We start from the raw sequence: 25,738 nt of genomic DNA, 5'->3' as shown, positions 1-25,738 counted from the left end.
TTTGAACATTTTTAATAAAAAAATGAATTTAAATAGTTGGCAAATTTAATATTTGATTAATAAGATAACAAAACTACAATTATAATGCAACACAAAATGACACCAACTACACAGTTGAAATATTTGTAGTGTCTGGTATGTACAAGATCATGTGATCTCAAACAGTCTAGACAGTTTTACATCATGCAAAATAATTGGCTGGACCGCGATTACTGTACACACGTTGTCGGCTGCTGCTATCGTCGTGCATGTGTGATGCGGTAGACATTTTGAGTCACATCAACAATCCAGTTTCCAGTTCAACAACATCACATCGTATCCCGAACTTGCAGGCAGATTTTGATGGCATTCCATGTGCGGCTTGGACTCGAGAGGTGATCGAGATATTCCAGGGTTTTCTAGACGGAGGAACACTGGGGTTTTTGGGGGATTGTTGTCGGTGCAGGATGCCATTTGGGTTCAAAAAGCGGAAACCGACCAGCAGCGAAATGACGCAAGGTGAGTTCACAATGACATTCAATACACCAGACAACAATTGAATCGTGAACAAGAGATTAAAAGTATACGTTTTGTTGACAAACATGACTTAGTCTTTAATAACATATGAACATGAAGTGTTTCTTTCAGTTACTTTCATAACCAAACTGCAAAGGTTGATTATTTAACTTTTAATAAATATGACAACTTATTATGACTTTGTTAATTGTTCTGTTCTGTTATCTAATACTATGTTATTTCTATTATTATAATTTATTTAACAACATAAAATTACATGGTTACATTATATATTAAACTCACTGGAAAGCAGTACCCCTTCAACAAAATGTTTTACATTATGCAGTAGTATGACTGCAGATGTCCACAAAAAGAGTAGTGTCCGGGTTACTAATTAATACTGGGTCTATACATGTACTCCACAGCACGTGCACCAGACTGTGCAGTGTGCTGTGTAAACTTTTAGAATAGATATAGTTACGCCCTTGTTTATTATTTATTAATATTATGGTAATTGGGCAGCCCTGTACAACATCGCTTTGAAAGGGCAAGGGCACAAACATGATCACATCATTTTCTCCTTGGTAAAGGGCACCCTATGATTTTATGAGGAAATTGTTAATCTCCACTGTTATAGCATTTCCAGGGCACCAAGAAGGGCAAGGCAATTACAAAAGGGGCATTGAAGCAATCACCTTCGTTGCCTCCTTGCAGAAGTATCAGCAGGCCTGAAATTGAAATTGGTGGGCAAGCAGCCGCCCTCCGACCTTCCTCCCCCCAGGCGTCACGTGATTAGGTGATTGAAATAGCCCGGCATTTTGCTTTAGTTTTATTGTGGGAAAGTAATTCAGCACTCTGAATGTTATCACCTTTAATTTTTACATTTATTTGAGGTTTGTTGGCAAATTCCCATCCAGCCATCATGATAAAATACAGCAAAGTTATTTTTCATCTTACATGTTTTCTTGTTGTAGTCCCTTACCAAGGAATGGCTTAATCCCTGTTTGGGGCAAACTAACTTTCACTAAATCTCTATGCCCAGTGCCTGTGCCATGTTCTGCACTGTAGAAAAAATATTTTTAGATCAACTCTGATGAAATACTATGGGTGTGACTCTTTGTCATAGGCCTACATTCACAGCAGACTTATTCTTACAATTCCTTCCCTTCATGAGTTCAAACTAAATATACGCTTCTGTACAGTGTCCCAACGTGGTGATGTCAAGGCAATGTAGTAGGTAGGCCTATACTAGGTCAATACAGATAAAAACTAATTGAAAAAGGCAATTAGAACTCATTTAGTATTTGTCCAAAACTCGAATTTGTACGAAAATAATATAATAACGTTTGAAATATACATGTTCACATTTACTATGTATCACATGTGTAATGTATTACATGGATAGTAGAAGGTCATTGAAGACAGAAAGGATTTATTTAAGACTTAATATTTTGTACTTTTTTAAATATAGGATTAGGACATAAGGCATGACCCTTTATTGTCTAGACGGCCAATCACAGATATTGACTTAGTCATAACATCAATGCAAGCAGGTGTCTGGTGACCCAAATCTGTATTTTATCTCCACAGTTTATTATAGCCTGACCATAAGTTGACACCGGTAATATTTGGAAAATATTTTGGAGTGCACTTGGGGTTTGAACTTTGTGGGATTGATTGATAGGTTATAGATAAAGGTTTGTTATGGCAAACAAAGAAAAGGAGTGCTTGGGTAGAAGAGTTATTAAGACCCCTTGTATTTGCTGGCATTGCTGCGCGACCAAATAATGGAAATGTGTATGGGTGTGCCACCACACACAAGTTCATGCCAGAATAAGAAAATATCTGAATAAGGTATCCAAAAGTGTTATATTACAATATCTACCAGGAGTTTTGTCGGTTGATCATTACGGTCTGAGTAATTGTAACAATATATGAGACCGGAACCATTTAAAACCATTCAACTGCGCAGTTTGTGTGTGAGGCAATTTGCACGTACATAATTCTATGGATCCGGTTTGTTCTCCTTTCTAAAGAATTTCTCTGTAGGGGCCAAGTCAAACCAAGACAAACATTCTGTAAATTTTCTTTTGTGATTTGTAACGTATTATCACGCATGATTCAAATACAAAATTCCCCCCCAAAGTGTCAATTTACAAAGCAATGGCGCAGCAGTAGAGTGACATTAAAGGAACTGGACACTACTGGTAATTACTTAAAATAATTGTTAGCATAAAAACTTATTTGGTAAGGAGCAATGGAGCAGTGTGAGATATGGCTCCCTCTGAAGTGCTTTAAAACGTAGTTTTGAGAAAGAGGTAGTATCTCACTCAAATATCTGAAAGCACATAAATTTGTGCAACAAAGGTGTTTTTTCTTTCACTATTCTCTTGAAACTTTGATGACCAATCGAATCAAACTTTTCACAGATTTGTTATTTTTTTATACCAAGTGAGAATACTGGTCTTTGACAATTACCAAAGGTGTTCAGTGCCTTGAATGATTTATTGGTGCGCCATCAAGCAAGGTTAGTGCAGTAGAGTCTGGGTGTGTGTGATTCAAATTTGATGAGCATGTTCCTGAATGATGAAAGGCTACATCTGGTCAGGATGTCGTACTTTCACATCTAGGGGAGAAGGCGACATGATGACGATGAAGGCAATGTTTTTCAAAGTGCCTTTTCACTGCTGAGACTTATTCTTACACTGCCCGGTTGTTTCAGCGTTTTTAACTTAAAATTCCCAGTTTTTGAGGTTTTTCTCACAAAGCAAAATGTATCTTGCCAAATTGTGTTGCATCTGGTATCCCAAAGTCAATAGTATTTCTTGACTTGAATGAATGCCTCTCGCACTGTGACACCATGTATATCATGGGTTGTACGTGTATGACTATGGACACTTTTCGAGTACATAAAATAGATTTTACATATTGTATGATTATTGCACTTTCGGAGTACTTCGGAATACACAAACAAGATCGTACGTATGCTTCAGCACTGAAAGAGGTTTCAATAAGAAAAACGCCCATTGTGCTGAATTGGGTGCTTTCAGATGCCTGAGAAGGCTTTAATGTATGAAGCCTTTCTCAGATTCAATTTTTAGGGTGACAAATTACATCTTTTTCTGAAATTATTTCAGAGGGGGTCATTTCTAACAGCGTTTTATTTAGATCAACAGCTTTCCAGTGCTATTTGCCAACTAGGTTTTTCTGATCTTTAATTTGTGGAGTAATTACCCAAGATGTACCTTGACTTTAAACATTTTCTTTTGGTTTCCGTTATTCTCTGTACAGAAAACCATTCTCCGAGTAACCCCAATGAGGAGATGGACACAACTGAAGCCAGCATCGACACAACAACCGCACAAAGTGAGGAAATAATCTTTTGTCCAAATTCCCATTGTAAAATAATTGGGTCTAAATGTACTTGACCTGTTTGCCTAAATCTATTTTAGGTGTTGAGCATTATACTTTTGTCCCAGTGATAAAGAAAAGGTTTCACAATGTGTACTTAAGCTTTTCAACTTCAGACAGTGTAGCTCAAAGGCACTTGACACCATTATTTTGGTCAGTAAAGACCAGCATTCTCACTTGGTGTATCCCAACATATATTTATAAAATAACAAACCTGTGAAAATTTGGGCTTAATTGGGCATCAAAGTTTCTAGAAAACAATCAAAATAAAAACACCCTTGTTGCACAAGTTTGTGTACTTCCAGATGCCTGAGAAAGTCTTAAGGCCTGAAGTCTTTCTCAGAGTCAAATAATTTAGTGAGAACTTACCTCTGTCTCAAAAACTACATTAATTTAAAGGGGGTTGTTGTCTCGCAACGTTTTTACTCTCAAAGGCTCTCTATTACTCATTACCAAGTAAGTTTTTATACTCATATTGGCTATACTTTTTAGTAATTACCAAATATGTCCAATACCTTTAAAAGTGTGTCTGAATTGATTGAATTTGGATGTGGCGGAGACTATTGTTAAAGATTGGCACTTCATCACGCTGACCACAACCGCGGCTGAAGTCCCTCATTAAGACACATCCTTAATTAGAAACATATGGAGGCAACAAGCTTGTCTAGAGTTAATGATAATTTGATTCTGGTTTCTCTTCCTGCTCCTTCTTCATATTAGATGCAGGTCAAAAGCTATCTTACACACAGCCACCATTTTGGTGCTCGATAGCTTACTATGAGAAGAATCTGCGTGTTGGTGAGATGTTCCACGCATCACAGCCATCCCTGACGATAGACGGTTTTACAGACCCCTCGAGTTCGGAGAGATTCTGCCTAGGTCTTCTGTCAAATATCAAGAGAGACCACTCCATAGAAATGACTAGAAGACACATAGGTAGGAACTTAGTGGCATGATTCTTAAAGGAACATTACAGAATTGGTTTTGGTAGCAAAATAGTTACTGGCAGTGTAAGCACTTTATGTAATCTACTGGTCATATACCATGTACATAAACTGACAAACCTGTAGAAGCTCGAGATCGATCAGCCATCTGGGTCACGAGAGATTAGTGAAAAAAACGATTAAAAATTTTGCATTGCATCGATGCCAAAACAAAAATGAATTAAACGCTCACTGAGCGATAAACTCCAAACGGGAAACTAGATTATTTATTTCTCATCAAATATGAAATTTCAGACAGAAATATTTCAAGGGATGTTTTCTACTATCATCATCATCAGAAGTTTTATGTAAATCTTTGATCTTCACGATTTTTTGTTTCTTACCAATTCTGTAATGTTCCTTTAAAGGATGTAAAAAGCACCGATCAATTTGTAGAAAAGTTCTCATAAGGAAGTGGGTTACATTCTTAAAGTCTTTCGGAGTGTACCTCTTTTCAATAACCCACTGTTGGTTCAAGAGCGTGTTGATCAGTTTGTCTCTACTGCATTAAAGAATGAGTTGCGACTTGAAAAATTAAGACATACATGAGTAGGTGTACATGTATGTACAAAAATGACAGACCTCATATTTTTGTCTACTTTTGGATCACATGGGCCATCACTTGGGCCCTCACTTGGGCCCTCACCTGGGCAGCTCACTGGTAATGGAGTGGCACCAAAACACATTTTGCAAATTTCAACTGTGTTTCTCTCAAAGACAATCACAAGGAAATGTTTTTCCATGAGAGTCTGCAGCGATTCTTTAAGTCGCCCTCTGACCCTTTAGGGATCCTCGTCACAGTTTACATGGGGCTTACATAAACACCAAACCAGGCTCCACGTCTGAACGGAAGAGCTGGACTCATGCATGACTACTCCTTTCATAATTTATACACACATGGGACACTTTGTGAGGCGTCTAGTATCATCATAAGAAGTGATTAATTGCCATTTTATAACACGTTCTTTCTGAATGTCAACTGGAAGTCAGGAAATGTCAGTCTGCTTTGGCTTGCATTTAATTTGAGCACAAAAGTTAAGAATATACTGTACACATTTACAGAATAACGCTTACACTTCAACAAAATTGTTGTAGTGAAAGCCACTCATCACAAAGCACATTAGGGCTTTTCTTAAGCTTCTTTTAAAGCATTAAAACAGTTAAGCACAACAAACTATGCTTACCAGAATAAGGTTCCAGCAACAACTTTTAGACAATATTTTCTGCTTTAACAGCAGCTCTATGAAATTGGATTCAGGTCACACAAGGTGCAGGCTACATGAAAGAGATAGAAAAAGAAGGCGCAGAGAGTTAGTTTAAAGGAAACTCATTCACATTTCGCTTGAACTGGAACAAATTATAGTCAGCAGGGAAACAGGATGCAGGCAAGGAATTCCAAAAGTTCAAAAGTGCGTTGGAAGAAAACACTGTCTCACATCAGTTACTGCGCTGGCCTGGAATTAAAGACACTGGACACTATTGGTAATTGTCAAAAACCAGTCTTCTCACTTGGTGTTACTCAACATATGCATAAAATAACAAACCTGTGGAAATTTGAGCTCAATCGGCATCGAACTTGCGAGATAATAATGAAAGAAAAAAACATCCTTGTCACACCACGTTGTGTGCGTTTAGATGGTTGATTTCGAGACCTCAAGTTCTAAATCTGAGGTCTCGAAATCAAATTCGTGGAAAATGACTTCTTTCTCAAAAACTATGGCACCTCAGAGGGAGCCTTCTCACAATGTTTTATACCATCAACCTCTCCCCATTACTCGTCACCAAGAAAGGTTTTATGCTAATAATTATTTTGAGTAATTACCAATAGTGTCCACTGCCTTTAAATCGGCATTCTACGATGACAAAAACCAATCTAATAAATTATTACATCAATTAAATTACATAGTGACTTAATTACTCAAGTGAAAATCCCTTGGGGTTCTGTCAAGTTTTTAGGAGTTTTCATTAGAGTTTTCATTCAAGGGCAACTTGTTTGTTTTGGGGTCTAGTTGCGGACTCATGTCTCAATACCAATGTCATTAGCTGTTACCACCATCATACATGGAAGGGGAACTAACGAGGTTGTATGATTAAGGACTTAATGATATAATTAAGTCAAGGTTGGAAGATCGATCACCTGGTGTTAGCATAAGTTATTGGTCAAGCAGGTATGTTGTTTACTTGAAGAAAAAAAACATGCATTGTACATGTACTCACAATATAGAGGTGCATTTACAAAGGGGAAAACCCCTTATTGCCTTTACACTTTTGAAGCATCGGGCCTGAAAATCCAAAAAACCTCGCGCTTGTAGTTCACAATATTTACTGCCCAAGAGTTAACATTTCACTGGACCAGATTAAGATTTCGCAAGCACTTATAGTAGATTTATTTCATTTTTCGTAGGTTATTTTTTAAAAGTAGGCCTTTGCTTCACGACTTAACACAATTGAAAGATTTCTACCAGACTCAAAGTCAACATCTGTTATTACACAGCGGACCTAAAAAAACGCACAAGACTTGTCCATGTCTTCAAGAGTTTACCGGCCTGATGCTAAAATCACTGGCCTGGCACTAAAATCACTGGCCTGGGATTAAAATCACTGGCCTGGGATTAAAATCACTGGCCTGGGACCTTCAGTCCAGTTAAGTTGATACCCTGCTCTTATGTGTGTTTGATCTACGCGTATCTTAGTGTAATAAAACCACATCTTCCGATTTCTGCTTTTCTCAGACTAAACAAAAACCAAATTTGTGAAATCCTAGAAACTTACCAGGTACTCCTCCATCTGTTTCATCCAGTCTTTGAAAGAGCTTCAAAAACAGGAAATTCTATCACATTTAATTTGATACAGGGGGAGTCAACTGGATTTGGTGGGTACCAGACAGCTGTGCATGTTGACTTCCACCAACTGCCCTGTCCTTGAAGCTCTCATGGCAAAAAGTACATTTCATTCTTCTGACTGACTGGCTTTGGGTCAGAAATTTGAGTTATTCCAGGGATGAGAAATTTCAGACTTCTGTCTGAATTCAGATTAGTTTTTAGTCTGCCTGGTTAACAGAAAAGGTTGTATTTTTTCCCCCAAATAAGATAAAGTTAGGTTGTTTGATGTTATTCTGTAGCACTGAGGATAATGTTCACAGTAGATACTCTGAATGTACTATTTTGCCATTTCTATCATTTCAATGTACATGTACCTCCTAAGATTTGAAATAAAGTTTCAGACCTTTTTGTCAGCAATGACTCTCATCCCTTTTTTCTCTGCCTTATCAACTTTCTCACATGGAAGCCTGTAAAATTGCTCGGACAATTTGACGACATGGCTGAAACAAAATAAATATTTTTCTTTGTGAATCTTTACACAAGGAACCCCCTCCCCCTAAAGGAAAAAAACAAAAACAGTACCACATTGTTCATCCCTTACTGATCATAATAGACACACAAACCATTAGTTCGTAGTCAAAGGATTTATACTTGTACTTTATACTTGTATATTCCCTGGAAACTGTCTGTCTGTCAGTGCCATTCATTCCACCATGAGGGAATTTTAAAAAGATGATAGGAGGAAACCTCAGTGAGTTTCCCTCCAGGGAAATATCTCCCCATTTCTTGATTGAAATTTTTCTACCTTCGAGTGATAGGGGGCTGTGTAATGCAGTTAGTTCGCTGACTGGAGAGTAGTGAACTCTTCAGTTAAAGGCAGTGGACACTATTGGTAATTACTCAAAATATTTATCATCATAAAACCTTACTTGATTATGAGTAATGGGGAGAGGTTGATGGTATAAAACATTGTGAGAAACAGCTCCCTCTGAAGTGACGTAGTTTTCGAGAACGAAGTAATTTTCCACGAATTTGATTTCAAGAGCTCAAGTTTAGAATTTGAGGTCTCAAAATCAAGCATAAGAAAGCACACAACTTTCTTCAAGAGTTTTTTTTCTTTTTCATTATTATCTCGTAAGTTCGATGACCAATTGAGCTCAAATTTTCACAGGTTTGTTATTTTATGCATATGTTGAGATACACCAACTGTGAAGACTAGTCTCTGACAATTACCAATAGTGTCCACTGCCTTTAAAGGGTTTGGGGATGATGGATAAAAATGCTTCTTGTTGTGAAAAAAGGGTCAAGTTTGGTTGAAATTAAATACCATGTTTTGTTCTATAAAGCAACTGATAGATAACTCAACACTGTACCATGTGTACACAAACAGGTGTACAAACCTGATGTACAAGGGCAAGGGCACCAAAGTGTTTTCTCTTTGTTGAAGGGGGACGACAAATTTCTCATTGATGTTTTACCAAGGAGAATCGCCTCGGTGCCCTTGCTAGTTAAATGGCAAAGCATCAGGCCTGACTTTTTATAAATGCAACCTGTTTCTTGCAGCTCATTCGAAAATATATAAAACTTAACCCAAAAAATGTTTTGCTTTCTTCTGTAGGTAAAGGTGTGAGGTTATACTACATTGGAGGGGAAGTTTTTGCCGAGTGCCTAAGTGATAGCAGCATATTTGTACAGAGTCCTATTTGCAACGTGAGATATGGCTGGCATCCTGCTACCGTCTGTAAAATACCACCAGGTGAGAAATGCAGTCTGAGTCTTGTCAAATAGTCAAGTCTGGGGGTCTGAGTTATCCGTTTTTGAGTCTGAACCCAAAGTCATCGAAACTGTAAAACTGCACAAAAAAACTTGCTCGCGGCACATACACATCAAACATGATTGTAAAAACTAAAGCAACATGTACATAAACAGCAAACAAGGTGCAATAGTCTTTTCAGGACCATTTTAAGTGCTTTGCATGAGATGTGTTTTTGAATGTTTTTTAATGTCATCGCGTCACTCTAAAAAAATTCCCCGAGATCATTAAATCCTAACTACGTTGGGGTCACTAGCATTTAATTGCTATTCAGCCCCCATCAGCCATGTGTCTTTAAGAGTGGTTTGTCTCACTGGTTTGATTATTTGCGTGATCCCTCTTTGCCCCAAACCTGACGCCTTCTAACCAGCCATTACAATCCTATTCATGTGTCTATAGCGACATTAAAGCGTTGTTTGTCCAACTGGTTTGATTATTTGCGTGATCCCTCTTTGCCCCAAACCTGATGCCTTCTAACCAGCCATTACAATCCTATTCCTGTGTCTATAGTGACATTAAAGCGTTGTTTGTCCAACTGGTTTGATTATTTGCGTGATCCCTCTTTGCCCCAAACCTGATGCCTTCTAGCCAGCCATTACAATCCTATTCATGTGTCTATAGCGACGTTAAAGCGTTGTTTGTCCCATTAGTTTGACTATTTGCGTGATCCCTATGTGTCTATTGCGTCATTAAAGCGTTGTTTGTCCAACTGGTTTGATTATTTGCATGATCCCTACATGCCCTTAACCTGACGCCTTCTAGCCAGCCATTACAATCCTATTCATGTGACTTCTATCAGGATATCCTGCCATTTGATCAGCAGTTCCTCCTCTTCAGGATACTGCTCAGAAGTGGGCAGACATTTTCACTTCCCCGTGGTGTAACCATGACAGTTTACTAATGATGTGGTCCAGAAAGAGGCTTTTAAAAAGTCCAGAGTGGCAAAAATATTTGTCCATTATGGTGGTTAGCTGTGTTCGGAAGTGCTTAAGAAATTCAACGTAGAGGCTTTGAAGTCCAGAGTGACAAAATATTTGCTAATGATGTATTCCAGAAAGGGGATTTAAAAAGTCCCAAAGTGTCCAAAATATGTGTTCATGGTCACACATTGTTTAAAAGTGCTTTAGAAATGAAGACGTATGGGAAGGAAGTTGTTGGCAAATAATGCCGTCCAGAAAGAGGTTTTAAAAGTTCAGAGTGATACTGCTCAGAAGTGGGTAGACATTTTCACTTCCCCGTAGTGTAACCATGACAGTTTGCTAATGATGTGGTCCAGAAAGACGCTTTTAAAAAGTCTAGAGTGACAAAATATTTGTCCGCAAAATATTTGTCCGTGGTTAGCCGTTGTTTGGAAGTGCTTTAGAAATGCAATAAACGAAGAAGTATGGAAGAAGCATTGGATGGAGGCGGTTAGTTTTATGATGTTGTCAAAAAGAGACTTTAGAAAGTCCAGAGTGACAAAAATATGTGTTCATGGTCACACATTGTTTAAAAGTGCTTTAGAAATGAAGACGTATGGGAAGGAAGTTGTTGGCAAATAATGCCGTCCAGAAAGAGGTTTTAAAAGTTCAGAGTGATACTGCTCAGAAGTGGGTAGACATTTTCACTTCCCCGTAGTGTAACCATGACAGTTTGCTAATGATGTGGTCCAGAAAGACGCTTTTAAAAAGTCTAGAGTGACAAAATATTTGTCCGCAAAATATTTGTCCGTGGTTAGCCGTTGTTTGGAAGTGCTTTAGAAATGGAATTAAAGAAGCATGGGAAGGAGGCTACAAGCTTATGATGTGGTGGAGAAAAAGTCTTTTGAAGTCCAGAGTGACAAAATATTTGCTAATGATGTGGTCCAGAAAGAGGTTTTAAAAAGTCCAGAGTGACAAAATAATTGCCCATGGTTAGCCATTGTTTGAAAGTGCTTTAGAAATGCAATAAATGAGGTTGTTGGCTTATAATGTGGTGGTCAAAAAGAGGCTTTTAAAGTCCAGAGGTTGGATACTGCTCGGAAGTGCGCAGACATTTTCACTTCCCAAAAATATTTGTCCATGGTTAGACATTGTTTAGAAGTGCTTTAGAAATGGGATTAATGTACATTATATAGGTATGGAAAGGAGACTGTTAGCCTATGATGTGGTGAAAAAGGTTTAAAATTCCAGAGTTGCACAAATTCCAGCCGTCATTGGGAAGTGCTTAGAAATGGACATTATGTAGAGAGGCATGGGAAGGAGGCCTGCTCTATAAAAAAATAAAAGGGCGAGCAATCACTAAAATGTTGTCTAAAATGAAAATTGATCTCCTGGCATGCCTGGACTTGAGCTGATCAACATATAATACAAAAAGCAAAACCCAGGCACTTGCAGTGAAAGGCAAAAGGTCAATATGAGGGCAGGCTGGCTACATACACTATCCAATTCAATGAGCCCTAAACATTACAGCATTAAAATCTCCAATAAAAAGATGATTTAAATACGAAACAAAACTCACACATTTAAAGGATTAATATTATCCCTACTCAGTTACCATATTAGGAGTATGGCCAGAGCCATGCTTCCTTCAAAATGCAGAGAAATACCTACAGAAAAAAAAAAAAGCTCAAATTGAAAAGGAAAAAAGTCTGAAGGTCGCGGATAAAAACACGTGTGATATGAACATTGGTTAGAATTCCCCATGAATTTCCTGGGGTTTTATTTCATGTTCTAACTTTTGCAATGGTTTTCTTTGAAGAGATGTATTCACATTGACTCCACCAGGGAGCTTTAGTACATCTTCACGCTGGTAAACCACAGTGTACAGTTGTTTGTTGACTGGTCTGTTCATTTCCAAAGTTAATTCGTTCATCCTGCCACGATAGGATTTTTGGCTCCAATAAAATAAACTGAATGATATTACAAAAATACAGACTACAAAGCGTAGTCATCTCTCATAAAGATTACAGTAGTGAAATGTTTAATAGACTTCAAAACACAATTTTCAATGATATCAATAATAATTTCATCACTTTGCATATTATGTAAAATGATGCAATTTCTAGTTGACTGCTTAAAATATTGCAGGAAGTGAAAGAAGTTATTGACGCTTTGAAGACATGGAATTTCTTCTTAAAGAGGGAAAGTCCATTTTTATTTTTCAAAGTGCACTTCCATCAGAAGATCTTAAAAACTATGGAACACTTTTGAAAAGAAAGGTGCATCTGAAAAGAGGTTGTTGGGTTCTCAATATTTTGACAGAGCTTATAAAGAGTCTTTTTTTTTGTCATTAATGCAAGTGAGCAACTAGAGGCAGTTGCCCCTGGTCATTGCCTTAGTGCCCCCTTGAAATGTTCCAATAGAAAGTTACTAATTCCTCATAGAGATGCCTTTTACCAAGGAGAAGCGCCTTGGTGCCATTGCCCTTTCTAAAACAAGTCATTAGGCCAGTATAATAATTGATGGACTCGAGTTTGAGATGTCACTCCAGAAATGACGGAGTGATGTCTTGATCTGAAGGAACCCCATCCATTTAAGGATGACATTAATTGTTATTTGTGTTGTACCCTCGTCAAGATAATCCCCCAGTACCTCAGAGGATGTCGTAATTGATTTCATATGAAAGCGAGTCACTTGCTATTGAAATCAAAGCTTGTCATACAGTCGAAGTGCCAGCCCTTGAGCTGCTCGCTTGAAGGTTGTGATCATAGATTGTTTTTTTTGTCAACATATTGTGTATTTATAGAATCAATTAAAAAGAAAGATACAATTTAAGTAACATTTGAAAGTTTCAGCTGTTGTCTACATGTTGAGAGACTGTCGCTGTATTTTCACAAAAACATAGAATCTATCCACATTTAGTGAGGTACTATCCACATCAATGGTCGCATTGGTGAATGGACACCAACCTATAGAAATCTAAGAAACGACTCGTGTACAAATCTTTTTTTTTTTTTTTTTAATAGGGGAGAAATGTTGTCAAAACTTTCTCAAAGTTGCAATGCTTTATGATAATTTATGATAATGTATTTTCAGAGCATTTACCGATCTATCAGACATGCCAACTAGTACGTTTTTCCCGTATTTCGTACGGGTTTTTGTAAAAAATACGGGTATACGGGTTTTGCAAAAAAAATACGGTTTTGAGCATCGCCACCGCAAAAATACAATTTTATCCCAGTTGGCCGTCGTGCCCTTTTTTAACTCAAGTTCAATATTTTTTTATTGACACAAATAAGTTTTCGGCCGACTACTTACGGCCGATAATGATTATCCAGTGAACTCCACGGGGGTATTCTTTATTCAACTTTCACCACACATCGAGCGAGCGCAACGGAGATTCCCTCGCATCCATCATTGCACGCACGCTAGTAGCACAATTACAAACCTGCATTGCATACTACACGCCAGTTTATCTGATGTATCGATTTCACAGGGAACCAGTCTAACACAATTCATTGAACAACAGAGGGCGCTGTTGTCAAATGCCCTTATATGGTATTGGTCGTTTTGTGAACGGACGAATCGAGTTTGCAAAAGAATTTTTTGCCAAAATAAAGACAAAAGATATAGCGCGCCTGAAGCGAGATTTGTATAAAATAAATTTAAGAACTATGCCCCCAAATACAACAAACGAAACTTTTTGGGATGTGTTTTTTTTTTTTCCCTTCTTCATTGAAATAAAATTGGTTTTGTTTTGTACTTGTCTTCTTTTGACAAAGAAAATGATATTTAATTAATTGAAGATATGATTTATCAATATCTTTTTTTCATACAAAACCTGCTGCATTGGGTTAACCACCCGTAGGGAAACCTCTGCCCAATTTTTAAATATTTTATTTTTTTATTTTTTTGTTTTAATTAACTGGTTTAATTAGGCTGTTTGATAACTTAATGGCCTTCACACTTTCTTTTTTTTTGCCCGTCTCGGGGCTTAAAACTACGTTTACGCGTGTTTAAAAATAAAATACAGGTTTTTGATGCAAAATACAGGTTTTGGGGTTTCAGAATACAGTTTTGTGATCCCAGAGGTTGGCATGTCTGATCTATGACCAGACCTTTATAAAAATCTATGACCAGACCATTGAAACAATATGAAGGGGCACCAGGACCGTGGACTATTTGAAAGCACTTCTGATTAGCACAGTAAAATCTTGCTCAGCAGAAAAAGATTACTAACCAAACTGATTATAGGCAATAGTCTTGTGACTGGTGCCACACCCCAAATTGTGCTTACATGTATAATGCAGCATAGTCATTTGCCCTATCCCATTAATTTTCCCCAGAGTGACGCTGTGACATTAAAAGACATTCAAAAACACATCACATGCATTGCTCCCTTAAAATGGTCCTGAAAAGGCTCTTCTGTTTTATAAGCAGTTTTCTTTGGTTCACAGCCTCATGAAATTTGGCCTAGTTCTTTATGTATACAGTGTAGGTCGACTACAAATCTAGGCATTTTCACCAGGGTGTAAATCCCATGTCATCACAAGTGAACTAGAACCAGTGTGATGTTAAGAACACATGCTCATCAGCTGTACGTACATTTATCAGCAATATGCCACTATGTGTATCAGACAGACAGACACCTCTTGCAACACTTCCACAGCTTTCTTATCTCCTAACCACCAAGTTTTCTTTCTTTCAATCTCGTCCATTTAAGGTTGCAACTTAAAGATCTTTGACAACAGAGAATTTGCTGCACAGCTGTCGCAGTCCGTAAGCCAGGGATTTGAGGCAGTCTACCAGTTAACACACGTCTGTACAATCCGTATGAGCTTCGTCAAGGGCTGGGGGGTCGATTACCGACGGCAAACAGTCACAAGTACACCGTGCTGGATTGAAGTACATTTGAACGGACCTTTGCAGTGGTTGGATAGAGTCTTGCGCCAAATGTCATCACCAAATGAAAAGTGCTCCAGCAGTTCTTGAGAGCTTTTTGTTGTTGATTTTTTGTGTGTATATGTATATACAAACTCTTTAGTGCGGGCCACACTAAAAGCCAAAGCCTATTTGAATGTACATTGTAAAAGTTTATCATTGTTTAAGGTGTATAGTGTACATAGTGCATGCTTCTGTACAATGCTTCTACAGCACAAAAACCTCAGTGGGTTGTGGTGAACACAAAACATGTAAATAAACATACAAAAGCCCAAACAAATGTATTTTACTAAAGTAAAGTTTACATTTTTTAAACTTACGACAGTAGTAAACTTAGTAAGCTGCTGTTAGTTGAACAGTCAATAGAAATTTAATACAATTTTTCTGCTTCAAAGAAGTATAGGAATGGCTTTTTCAAATTCTTATAACTTAAAAAAATAATTCTATTCGCATTGCAGCTCCAAAGTATTATGTTTGCTTAACTGTATATCATTAAAATTGATCAACTTTGTAGAATTATTCGTTTAAGGATTCCACTTTATCATAGAAAGTAATGTCCTTTCTCTGAAGGCCAACATAAATAACCCACCTTTAAAATTAAGTATTGTTGTTTAAAAAATGTAAGCGAGTTGGGAAAGAAGAAACATGACAAAACAACGCTCAATCGTCGCTTTCATTTTCATCATTTGAAGTTCAAATTCTGGTATTGATATTAGCACCGCCCTCAAAAGTGATTAGCACTTGAAACAGTAAAAAGAAGATGAACAATTATTCAGCAGCCAATTTCACCAAATGCTAGGAATAATCTTATCTCGATATACATTAGGTCAAGTAACTCGTCCTAACTAAGGATGGTTTCAATGCTTCCCAACTTCTATGTTACGGAACTTTAATCGTCTCAAGTCCTATGATTAGTCATGCTTGTGTTTATTCTAAAAAAACCTAGCCTTCATATAATTATATGAAATTACCTGGGCAAAAGTTCTAAAAGATTTCTTTTGCTAAGCAGGTTTATTCTGTTCTAAGCATTTTTGTGATAAAAAGCTTTACAATTGTGCACCTTGCTCCTTTTCTCTTGCCATCCATCTTGATTTATATGTTATCAAAAGTTTCTGTTCCTACAGGTTTAAGCTGATATGTAACGCTTTATGTCAAAACCAGACATTCCCGCTTAAAAACAAAACTGGGTTTATTTGCTCATTAATTAGATAAGAATAACTATAAAGGAGCTTTCAAATAGCACCTTCAGTTTGGGCCTTTCTCAACAAAGAATGACATAACATCACAATGGTGTCATGTTACAGCTGTTTGAAGTTACTTTCATTTCTATGGTTGCAAACAGCTTATCAACCAAGAGGATCGAATGCACAAATTAGTAAATGGCTTGACGTTTCGACCCTCACAGAGTCTTTCTCGAATTTAACTTTCGCGAAAGAGACTCTGCTATGGTCGACTCGAAACATCAGGCAATTTTAAAACAATTTTTTGAACTTTAAATTCCATATCAATATTCCTAAGAAGTGACTGGTTTTGGCATGGGTTGTCACACAAGGTCTGTTAAAAGAAACAAATTTGAAACTGATGCTCCATCAAACTGCTCATAAAGCAGGGTTCTGTCCATGCAAAAGCTAGCGGGCCAAAACGCGCGAATTGTGTTCAGAAACGCGCAACTTTTTGTAAAACAAATATTAACAATACAAATTTCACAAAAAAAATCAAGACAAAACCATAGAAAGCTCCAGATTGCATAGAAGGGATTTTAAAACCAAGATAATAACCAAAAGTTGTGTCTAGAATGAACCACAGTTTTGAGAAAAACCTTGATAGAACCCTGACGAGCGTTGTTTAGTTAAATATCTACATGTATGTATTCTTTATTTGTATTCATCCTAAAATTATCAAATGAGTTTGAACTGGGATTAAATTTAAAGGAACACGTTGCCTTGGACCGGTGGAGTTGGTCTTTGAAAAGCATGTGTAACTGTTTTTTATAAAATGCATATGGGTAGAAAGATGCACGTTTTTCCTTTTACCTCGTCGACTAACACGGTCGGCCATTTATGGGAGTCAAATTTTTGACTCCCATAAATGGCCGACCGTGTTAGTTCGCACAGTAAAAGGAAAACCACGCAATTTCGAGGCAAATTTGTGTGGATCTTGTATTCTACTTTTAAAACATCTTTCCAACCATATGCATTTTATAAAACACGGTTACAAATGCTTTTTATAGACCAACTCGTTCGATCCAAGGCAACGTGTTCCTTTAAAGTTACTAGTTTAAAAGGTCAATAGTTTATCAGAAACTTATTTTCATATTACTAATTCAAGGCAGTGGACACTATTGGTAATTACTCAAAATAATTATTAGCATAAAACCTTACTCGGTAACGAGAATTGGGGAGCTGTTGATACTATAAAACATTGTGAGAAACAGCTCCCTCTGAAGTGACATAGTTTTTGAGAAAGAAGCAATTTTCCACGAATTTGATTTCGAGACCTCAGATTTAGAATTTGAGGTCTCGAAATCAAGCATCTGAAAGCACACAACTTCGTGTGACCATGGTGCGACAAGGGTGTTTTTTTCTTTCATTAATATCTCACAACTTCGATGACCGACTGAGCTCAAATTTTCACAGGTTTGTTATTTTATTCATATGTTGAGATACACCAACTGTGAAGACTAGTCTTTGACAATTACCAATAGTGTCCAGTGTCTTTAACTTAAGGGCATGGTGTTGACTAAAGAAAGTACACCAAGAAACTTGTGCACCACCCTTCAGTGCAAGTTTCCTAAACGTGTTGGTATGATACATGATTTGGATTGATTGAAAAAGTTTGTGAAATTGTTTTATTACTTCAAATTTGAATTTGTATCAACGGCTCAGTGCTATAAGGTTGTTAATTGCACTTTCAGAATGTAATGATCAGAATGGCAATGCATTTGTATAAATTGGAAGACATAAATCAAAATAAAAAATAACTGTTTTTGTTTAAAGACTCTGGACACTATTGGTAATTCTCAAGACCAGTCTTCTCACTTGGTGTATCTCAACAGATGCATAAAATAACAAACCTGTGAAAATTTGAGCTCAGTCGGTTGTCAAAGTTACGAGATAAATAATGAAAAATACCCTTGCCACATGAAGTTGTGTGCTTTCAGATGCTTGATTTCGAGACCTCAAATTCTAAATCTGAGGTCTCGTAATCAAATTCGTGAAAATTACTTCTTTTTCGAAAACTATGTTACTTGCTTCAGAGAGAGCAGTTTCTCACATCGTATATACTATCAACCTCTCCCCATTCCTCGTTACAAAGTAAGGTTTTATGCTAATAATTATTTTGAGTAATTACCAATAGTGTCCACTGCCTTTAAGACGAATAAGACAAAGATATTATGCTTGATTTTAACACACTTGTTTTATGCCTAACAAAATAAATATCATATTAACTAGTAAATTAATTTTGCCAACCAGTTAGTTGCTTTTAATAGTTAAACTGCAGATTTTACAGATAACCTAGGTGAACTTTTTGCCCTAAACAGAAAGGCGTTAGTTTATTTTAACGTCAGTGAATTTTGTGTGATCTGGTTTGCTGATTTCGATGATCAAATAGATTATTGCTAAGTTGGCTTCAAATTATTTTTAAAGTAAAACTTTTTTCAAAAACAAACCAGTAGGTCTACGATGATTGTAACAAGTGTCAGATCGTGACATTTTCATGGAAATGAACTGGTAGACTATTTAACAAAAATATCAATAAAAGAAAAAAAATTGAAATAAAAAATTAATAAAACACAGATTGAAAGAAAATTGTTTTGTAGCAGTTGAATGGTCAATTTAAAGTCTAAAAGGATGGATGAAAATGATTGTTTTAACAATTATAGTTTGATGAATTGGTAAACAAGAGGGAAAAAGTATCAAGAGATGAAACCGCTCGGCCACGACACTTCCGAAATATATGAGTTACTAAAAACTTAAGGAGAGACCCAACTCTAGTAGACCTAACTCAAGTTGGTTAGTCCATTGAAGTTGGTCAAGCATGGCAGTGACAATGCTAAAGTTGTTCCGTAGTCTCCCAAAAAATAATTGTGCATAGCAGCGCGGTACCATTTCTTTTTTGGGGGGTTTAGCTGGCTCACCAGACCCCATCTTGAATCAATCAGAACCATACCTTTAAAGACGACACTGGACACTATTGGTAATTGTCAAAGACCAGTCTTCTTACTTGGTGTATCTCAACATACATGTATTGCATAAAATAACAAACCTGTGAAAATTTGAGCTTGATTGGTCGTCGGAGTTGCAAGATAACTGTGAAAGAAAAAAACACCCTTGTCACACGAAGTTGTGTGCTTTCAGATGCTTGATTTCAAGACCTCAAGTTCTAAACTTGAGGTCTTGAAATCAAATTCGTGAAAAAATCATTCTTTCTCGAAAACTACATCACTTCAGAGGGAGCCGTTTCTCACAATGTTTTATACCATCAACCTATCCCCATTACTTGTTACCAAGTAAGGTTTTATGCTAATAATTATTTTGAGTAATTACCAATAGTGTCCACTGCCTTTAAGAAGAAGTTCAAGGAACACAATCAATAATCTTTATTCCATTAGTACCCCCTTTTTAATTAAAATCCAACAGCATACACCTGGCAATAACAGGATGGACCAGCTTAGGTGCTAGCTAGGTGAACCAGAAACAACCACTCTGGGTTAAAGACACTGGACACTATTGGTAATTGCTCAAAATACATGTAATTATAAGCATAACACCTTACTTGGTAATGAGTAATGGGGAGGTTGATAGTATAAAACATTGTAAGAAACAGTTCCCTCTGAAGCGACGTAGTTTTCGAGAAAGAAGTAATTTTCCACGAATTTGATTTCGAGACCTCAGATTTAGAATTTGAGGTCTCGAAATCAAGCATCTGAAAGCACACAACTTTGTGTGACCATGGTGCGACAAGGTTGTTTTTTCCTACATTAATATCTCACAACTTCGATGACCGACTGAGCTCAAATTTCCACAGGTTTGTTATTTTATGCATATGTTGAGATACACCAACTTTGAAGACTAGTCTTTGACAATTACGAATAGTGTCCAGTGTCTTTAAATCATTTGACCCGAGTAATGGGGTTGACACAGTTCTTTCAACAGTGGTCCACTAACCAGATGTTCGTTATAACACCTGAAACCCAGGGCCCAATTTCATGAAGCCTGTAAGCACAAAACACTTTCTAATCACAGACAGTGCTTGCTAGGGGAAACAAGAAACTGCTAGGGGAAACAAGAAACAACCAGGGGTAAATCACTTGACTGAGTTATGAGTTTTACAGTGGTCCACTGACCAGGGCCCAATTTCATAGAGCTGCTAAGCACAAAATTTTGCTTAGCATGACATTTCTTCCTTGATAAAAACAGGATTTTACCAACCAAATTTCCATGTGATTTTCAGGATTTAAGCAAACAACAGCTGAATACCAGTAACAAGCAATATGCAACAAGTGGAAATTTGGTTGGTAATCCTGTTTTTATCAAGAAAGAAATTTCATGCTTAGCAAATTTTTGTGCTTAGCAGCACTATAAAATTGGGCCCTGATGTTCATTAAAACACCTAAAGACTAGGGCTCAAAACTTGCAAAGCACAGAAGTCTTGCTTAACACAAAAAAGTCTTGCTTTTAAAACAGCAACAGGTTACCAGCCAAACTTCATGAAGTTTTCATTGGTGTGACTGGTGCCCTACTCAAGTTTTGTTAGCAAAGAAATTTGTCAATCAGAATTTTCTGCTGAACGCTAACGGCTTTATCAAATTGGGCCCAGTTAAAGTTATTTCCAAAAGGTAGGGCTGGTTAGCTCAGTGTTGAAAGCCACCAAAACAAACCCTCTCTATGAATGGCTCAGTGAAAAAGATGGTGAACTGGCTACCATCCAGGGCTCAATCCATGAAACTGTTTAGCAGAAAAAAATCATCAGCAAATTAAAGTTTTTAAGAACTCCTAGGACTAGTCCTAAGTTAGGACTTAATTTAAAACGATGAAAAGGTTCCCTACATGTACTCTCAACAGGATATTTAATGGACTCAACATTCAATATCATTTCAAAATATTTTTATTGCAGATACTGAGCATCGTGTTTAAAGATTCAACGGAGAAACACAAGAACGCGGAACTGGTTCAGTCTTTAGTTTACTGGCCATTACTGGCCCGATGCTAGAACCACTGGCCTTGGGCTAGTCTTGGTTCAAGACTCTCCTGGATTCGGCACAAGAGGGCGAGCTATCAACCACAAACCGCTATCACTCATAGCGGTTCCTGGGGTGAAAGCAGTTCGTGGTTGATAGCGCGCCCTCTTGTAACAAATCCAGGAGAGTCTTGAACCAAGACTAGCTTTGGGCCTGTGGTCCAGTGGAAATATCCTTAGGCCTTAGTCATAAACTGTACAATACCAGCTGTTCTTCTCCCACTCCTTGTATTAAACAAATTTGAGTATACTCAGATTCATTTAAGCATGTAGGGGTAAAACAAAAATCATCTATGCTACATCCACAGCAATTCCATAAAATAACAGTTTCAAAATGCTTAATAAATCCTGGAATGGTGATTTTTTTGAACAACACCATCAATGTTGAGCTGCCATTGTACATTACAGATACCTACTGCATAATATTTTAATAATAACACAAGGTGTAGTAAGACCTCTTACCAAGACATTCATGACGAATCAAAGGTCATTTACAAAGTTCAGAAAAGTTTGTAAAAAAACATAAATGAGAAGGCATAGTGACAACCCGGATCTATTCAGATATTTATCACAGATTGAAAAAAACCCTGCATAATTTACAATTTAGTAAAAAAGGCAAGAAGAACTAACAAAAAGATAAAATAGTACCACTGAACAGATAAAATAATCTTCGAGATAAAGGACACAAAGTTTAGGTTAAATATAATCATTGTGTACTATTCAACATGCACTTTGAACGATAAAAGTCACCATATTTTTTAATCACACCACTTTACACAACATTTGAATGGAAGAACGACCTTTCAGAAAGAATCCCACAATGCAAATCGTCACCAATAGCTCATTACAGTCAATGTACCTGGTGATTCGGGAGAGGCCGTAACCAGACGTGTATCATTCATCCACATGATGTGGAGCAGACTAGGATTGCGATGTACAACATTTAACAGGTTTCCGTTTGTCGCGTCCCACACCACGATTTTTTTACGGTCCCCGCCCGATACCAGCCTGTTGCCAAGGAGACATAAACAACGCACGACACCGATGTGTTCTTGCATGACTCTCAGCCGAGTCCCGCTGTGCGACCAAAGTCTGACCGTACTGTCTGCTGACCCGGAAGCGATGATGTCATCATTAAAACACAGACAGTAGACATCCCCCTCGTGACCCTCCAGGGTTCGTAGGCACGCCCCCGACGTCGTGTCCCAGATCTTGACCACACTGTCTCCGCCCCCGCTTACGATGATTCGCTCATTGAATTCACAGCAGAATACGACCTCCGTATGTCCATTTAAAATATGCAAACACTCCCCTTTCTTACTGATATCCCACACTCTAAGAGTAGTATCCCAGGATGTACTCACCACTAAATTACCCAAGCATTTCAAACTTTCAATATCGTCTGTATGACCTCTGAGAATCTGGGTACAGATTCCTTCACTTAATGACCATACTCTGACTGATTTGTCGTTGGACGCACTGACAATAGTGTCCCCTACGATAAAGATGCATTCAACGCCAGCTTGATGACCGTTAAGTGTCATCAAACAACACGCAGAGTGAGGATTAAAGACACGGATGAGGGTGTCCTGACAACCCGTCACGCAGATGTCATCCTTTAGCTTCAAGCATGATACAGCATCAGTATGTCCATCCAGTCTACATAAAAACGCCGATGTCAGAAGGTCCCATACACACACAGTCCCATCCAAACTCCCACTAATGAGGATTTTCCCGTCGCTGTCTAAACACGTCACTCTCTCCTGATGCCTACGCAGAACTGGAGCGATGCGATAGCGCCCTCTATGCCAATTCTGTTCCAAGTGCCACGCTCTCATGTAAATCTGCTTCCAGTGGCATGTTGGGGTAAGGCCTTTGCACTTATCGATGATGCTATCAGAGTGAAATGTTGGAGTGGTCTTAGAAATGTCAGTGTATGATGGGCTGAAAGGGACTTCATGAGCAAGGTCAACAACCTCACTATAGCGTTGCCAACCTTTACCTCGACAGAGTCGATGCCAGATTTGGTCATTATTTGACCGCTCACGCCAGACCCTTGAACACAATGAAGCTGAGCATAAATCTTTAGCGGACAGCAAACAGAATATTTGTGCTGTCAATTCATGTGGGAGGACTGAGGGGATGTCTAAGGTTAGAAATGAGCGAACCTCATCCAATGAAACTCCCTCAACTAATCCATCTGCCATCTTCTCATCTCTTTCTACTAACTAGTCTCTGATTTACTGATCTTGAGTCAAGTTTTTTATTCCATCCTCTGCATCACTATAGTTCTGAAATCAAAACAAAGTTTTGACTATTATTTAGTAATTAACTAAAGAAAAACCTACACTTGCATATACTTTAAAGCCTAGGCCTATGTCATTAATTTCATTAACGGCACCCCTGTGGATACATTTATCAATTTGCTCAAACTGTACTCTGACAGTTAAAAAAAAATAATAGTCGGCAAAAACATTATAGCAATTAAATCTTAACCCCAGATTCCACAAAGAAGTTCTTACATAGGTCTAAAGAAAATGTTAAGAAAATAACGCAATAAAGGCCTGCTGAATTTTAATTTTAGGAGGGTGAACTCCCCCTTGTTTGAAGTTTTTACTTCAACGCTAGCAAGTTCTCGTATTAAATTCTAAATATTAAAAGATTAGTAATACATGTAGTAGCAAAATCAAAATGACAGCATCCCTTCCCATACATTCAGTTACAAGGTTTCATACTCTAGGACCAACTCACAAAATTTCTAATACTCTACCCCCCCCCCCCCCCCAGACCTAGATGTTCATTAGGCTGTCTCCCGTAATGGAGACGGGACGACAGCCAAACAGACCTTTTAGTTCTAGTTTCTAGTAGTAGCCCCCCACCACCTCCATTTTGCGATTCCAAAATTCATTGAACCATGATTGAATGGAACCATTGTTATTGTCGTGAGAGATGTACGTCTATGAGGTTACGGGAGACGACAGCAGATGAAACCGAAATAGTTCTAGGAGTAAGTTCTAGTTCTATCATACTCCATAGTACCATACTTAGACCTTTTCGCAAATACTGGGGCGCGTAAAGCTTGGAATGACGTGCATTGTGGTGACCAAATTTGATCCAAATCTATCCCACAATGCACCTCACTCAACAGTCTGCGCCTGCACAATGGTATTTGCGAAAAGGTCTATGGTTCTACGGATAACTTTCCGTATGGCGCCACCACTTTTTTACTCATTTTTACAGAAAGGGATATCTCATTGATTGAGGTAAATCAGAATTAGATACTATAATATATTATTTCATATCGAATGAAAAAGTGGTGTCGCCATACGGATACGTTTCCGGTTCTACCTCTCCATCCATGGTGTTACTGTTAGTCACAGTTATTCCTTATGGAGTAAAATAAGAACTGAAATAACAACTGGTGTCTTGGTGAGTTAAAAAATATGTAACATTTAAGTTAACAACAACACGAACAAACACGCGGGTAATTCAACCTCTGTCAATTTCTTTGACAAAAATAATGTTTAGTTCAAGTAAAACAGCTCAATGTCAGTCCAAACGAATCCCCTGCCTTAATGCAATCTTAAGTTCTCTTACCTATTTATTATCAGTGCATTTATTCTCAATTTAATGGCTGTTTGGTAGAGCAGAGACTTTGGAAGATTACCAGGCGCATCCTTCATGTGTCTGTACTGTCTTTCAGAGAGTGAAAATCGCTGAAGAAAGTTGACTTACTCTAACACAAGGTGGCGCTGTTCAGATACAAATCTGATTTCCTGCTCGGCTGTAGAGGGCGCTATATTAAATTAATGGTCAGTGACAGCATGCGCCTACCACAGACATAAAGACTAAAACTAATTTTATTTGCAGTAACACAGGCATGCATATCTGTTTTGCTGTGTTCTTTTTTAGATTGTCTTGCTAAAATTGTATTCAACTGCTACTGAGTCTATTTCTGAAGACTTCTTTTCAGTTGCAACATGGGAAATTAACATTGCCTGGATGAGGATTCAAATGCGACACTGAGAAAAATGTGACACGACAAGGGTGGTGTACATTGTGTCTGGTTCATTAAATGGCGAACTGCATCTTTTATGTAAAGCAAACCAAAAACCCTGAAAAGATTCAAAATAG

General features: G+C 37.7%; 2 protein-coding genes across 2 annotated transcripts; one reads left to right on the top strand and one right to left on the bottom strand.

Moving 5' to 3' along the window:
- Window positions 1-194: 194 nt before the first annotated feature.
- Window positions 195-17,360, top strand: LOC117288178 (mothers against decapentaplegic homolog 2-like). Its single transcript, XM_033768912.1, has 5 exons — window positions 195-498; window positions 3,787-3,861; window positions 4,627-4,842; window positions 9,330-9,467; window positions 15,147-17,360. The coding sequence occupies exons 1-5, from the start codon at window positions 249-251 to the stop codon at window positions 15,413-15,415; spliced, it is 948 nt and encodes a 315-aa protein (XP_033624803.1). The 5' UTR covers window positions 195-248; the 3' UTR covers window positions 15,416-17,360.
- A 4,094-nt stretch (window positions 17,361-21,454) lies between these two features.
- Window positions 21,455-25,301, bottom strand: LOC117288585 (F-box/WD repeat-containing protein 7-like). The gene is made up of 2 exons (XM_033769498.1): window positions 25,202-25,301; window positions 21,455-23,895 (listed from the first exon to the last, which is right to left on the bottom strand). The coding sequence occupies exon 2, from the start codon at window positions 23,809-23,811 to the stop codon at window positions 22,435-22,437; it is 1,377 nt and encodes a 458-aa protein (XP_033625389.1). The 5' UTR covers window positions 23,812-23,895; window positions 25,202-25,301; the 3' UTR covers window positions 21,455-22,434.
- Window positions 25,302-25,738: the final 437 nt, after the last annotated feature.

This window comes from Asterias rubens, chromosome 3, assembly GCF_902459465.1.
Source record: "Asterias rubens chromosome 3, eAstRub1.3, whole genome shotgun sequence".
NCBI classification, from domain to species: domain Eukaryota; kingdom Metazoa; phylum Echinodermata; class Asteroidea; order Forcipulatida; family Asteriidae; genus Asterias; species Asterias rubens.
Note: the sequence above shows the minus strand (reverse complement) of the source record. Positions and strands in the feature narration are given on the sequence as shown.

Coding starts and splice junctions, on each gene's coding strand:
- LOC117288178 (XM_033768912.1), top strand. CDS start 249: ATGTGTGATGCGGTAGACATTTTGAGTCACATCAACAATCCAGTTTCC. Junction 3,862..4,626: donor CGACACAACAACCGCACAAA/GTGAGGAAATAA, acceptor TCTTCATATTAG/ATGCAGGTCAAAAGCTATCT. Junction 9,468..15,146: donor CGTCTGTAAAATACCACCAG/GTGAGAAATGCA, acceptor CGTCCATTTAAG/GTTGCAACTTAAAGATCTTT.
- LOC117288585 (XM_033769498.1), bottom strand. CDS start 23,811: ATGGCAGATGGATTAGTTGAGGGAGTTTCATTGGATGAGGTTCGCTCA.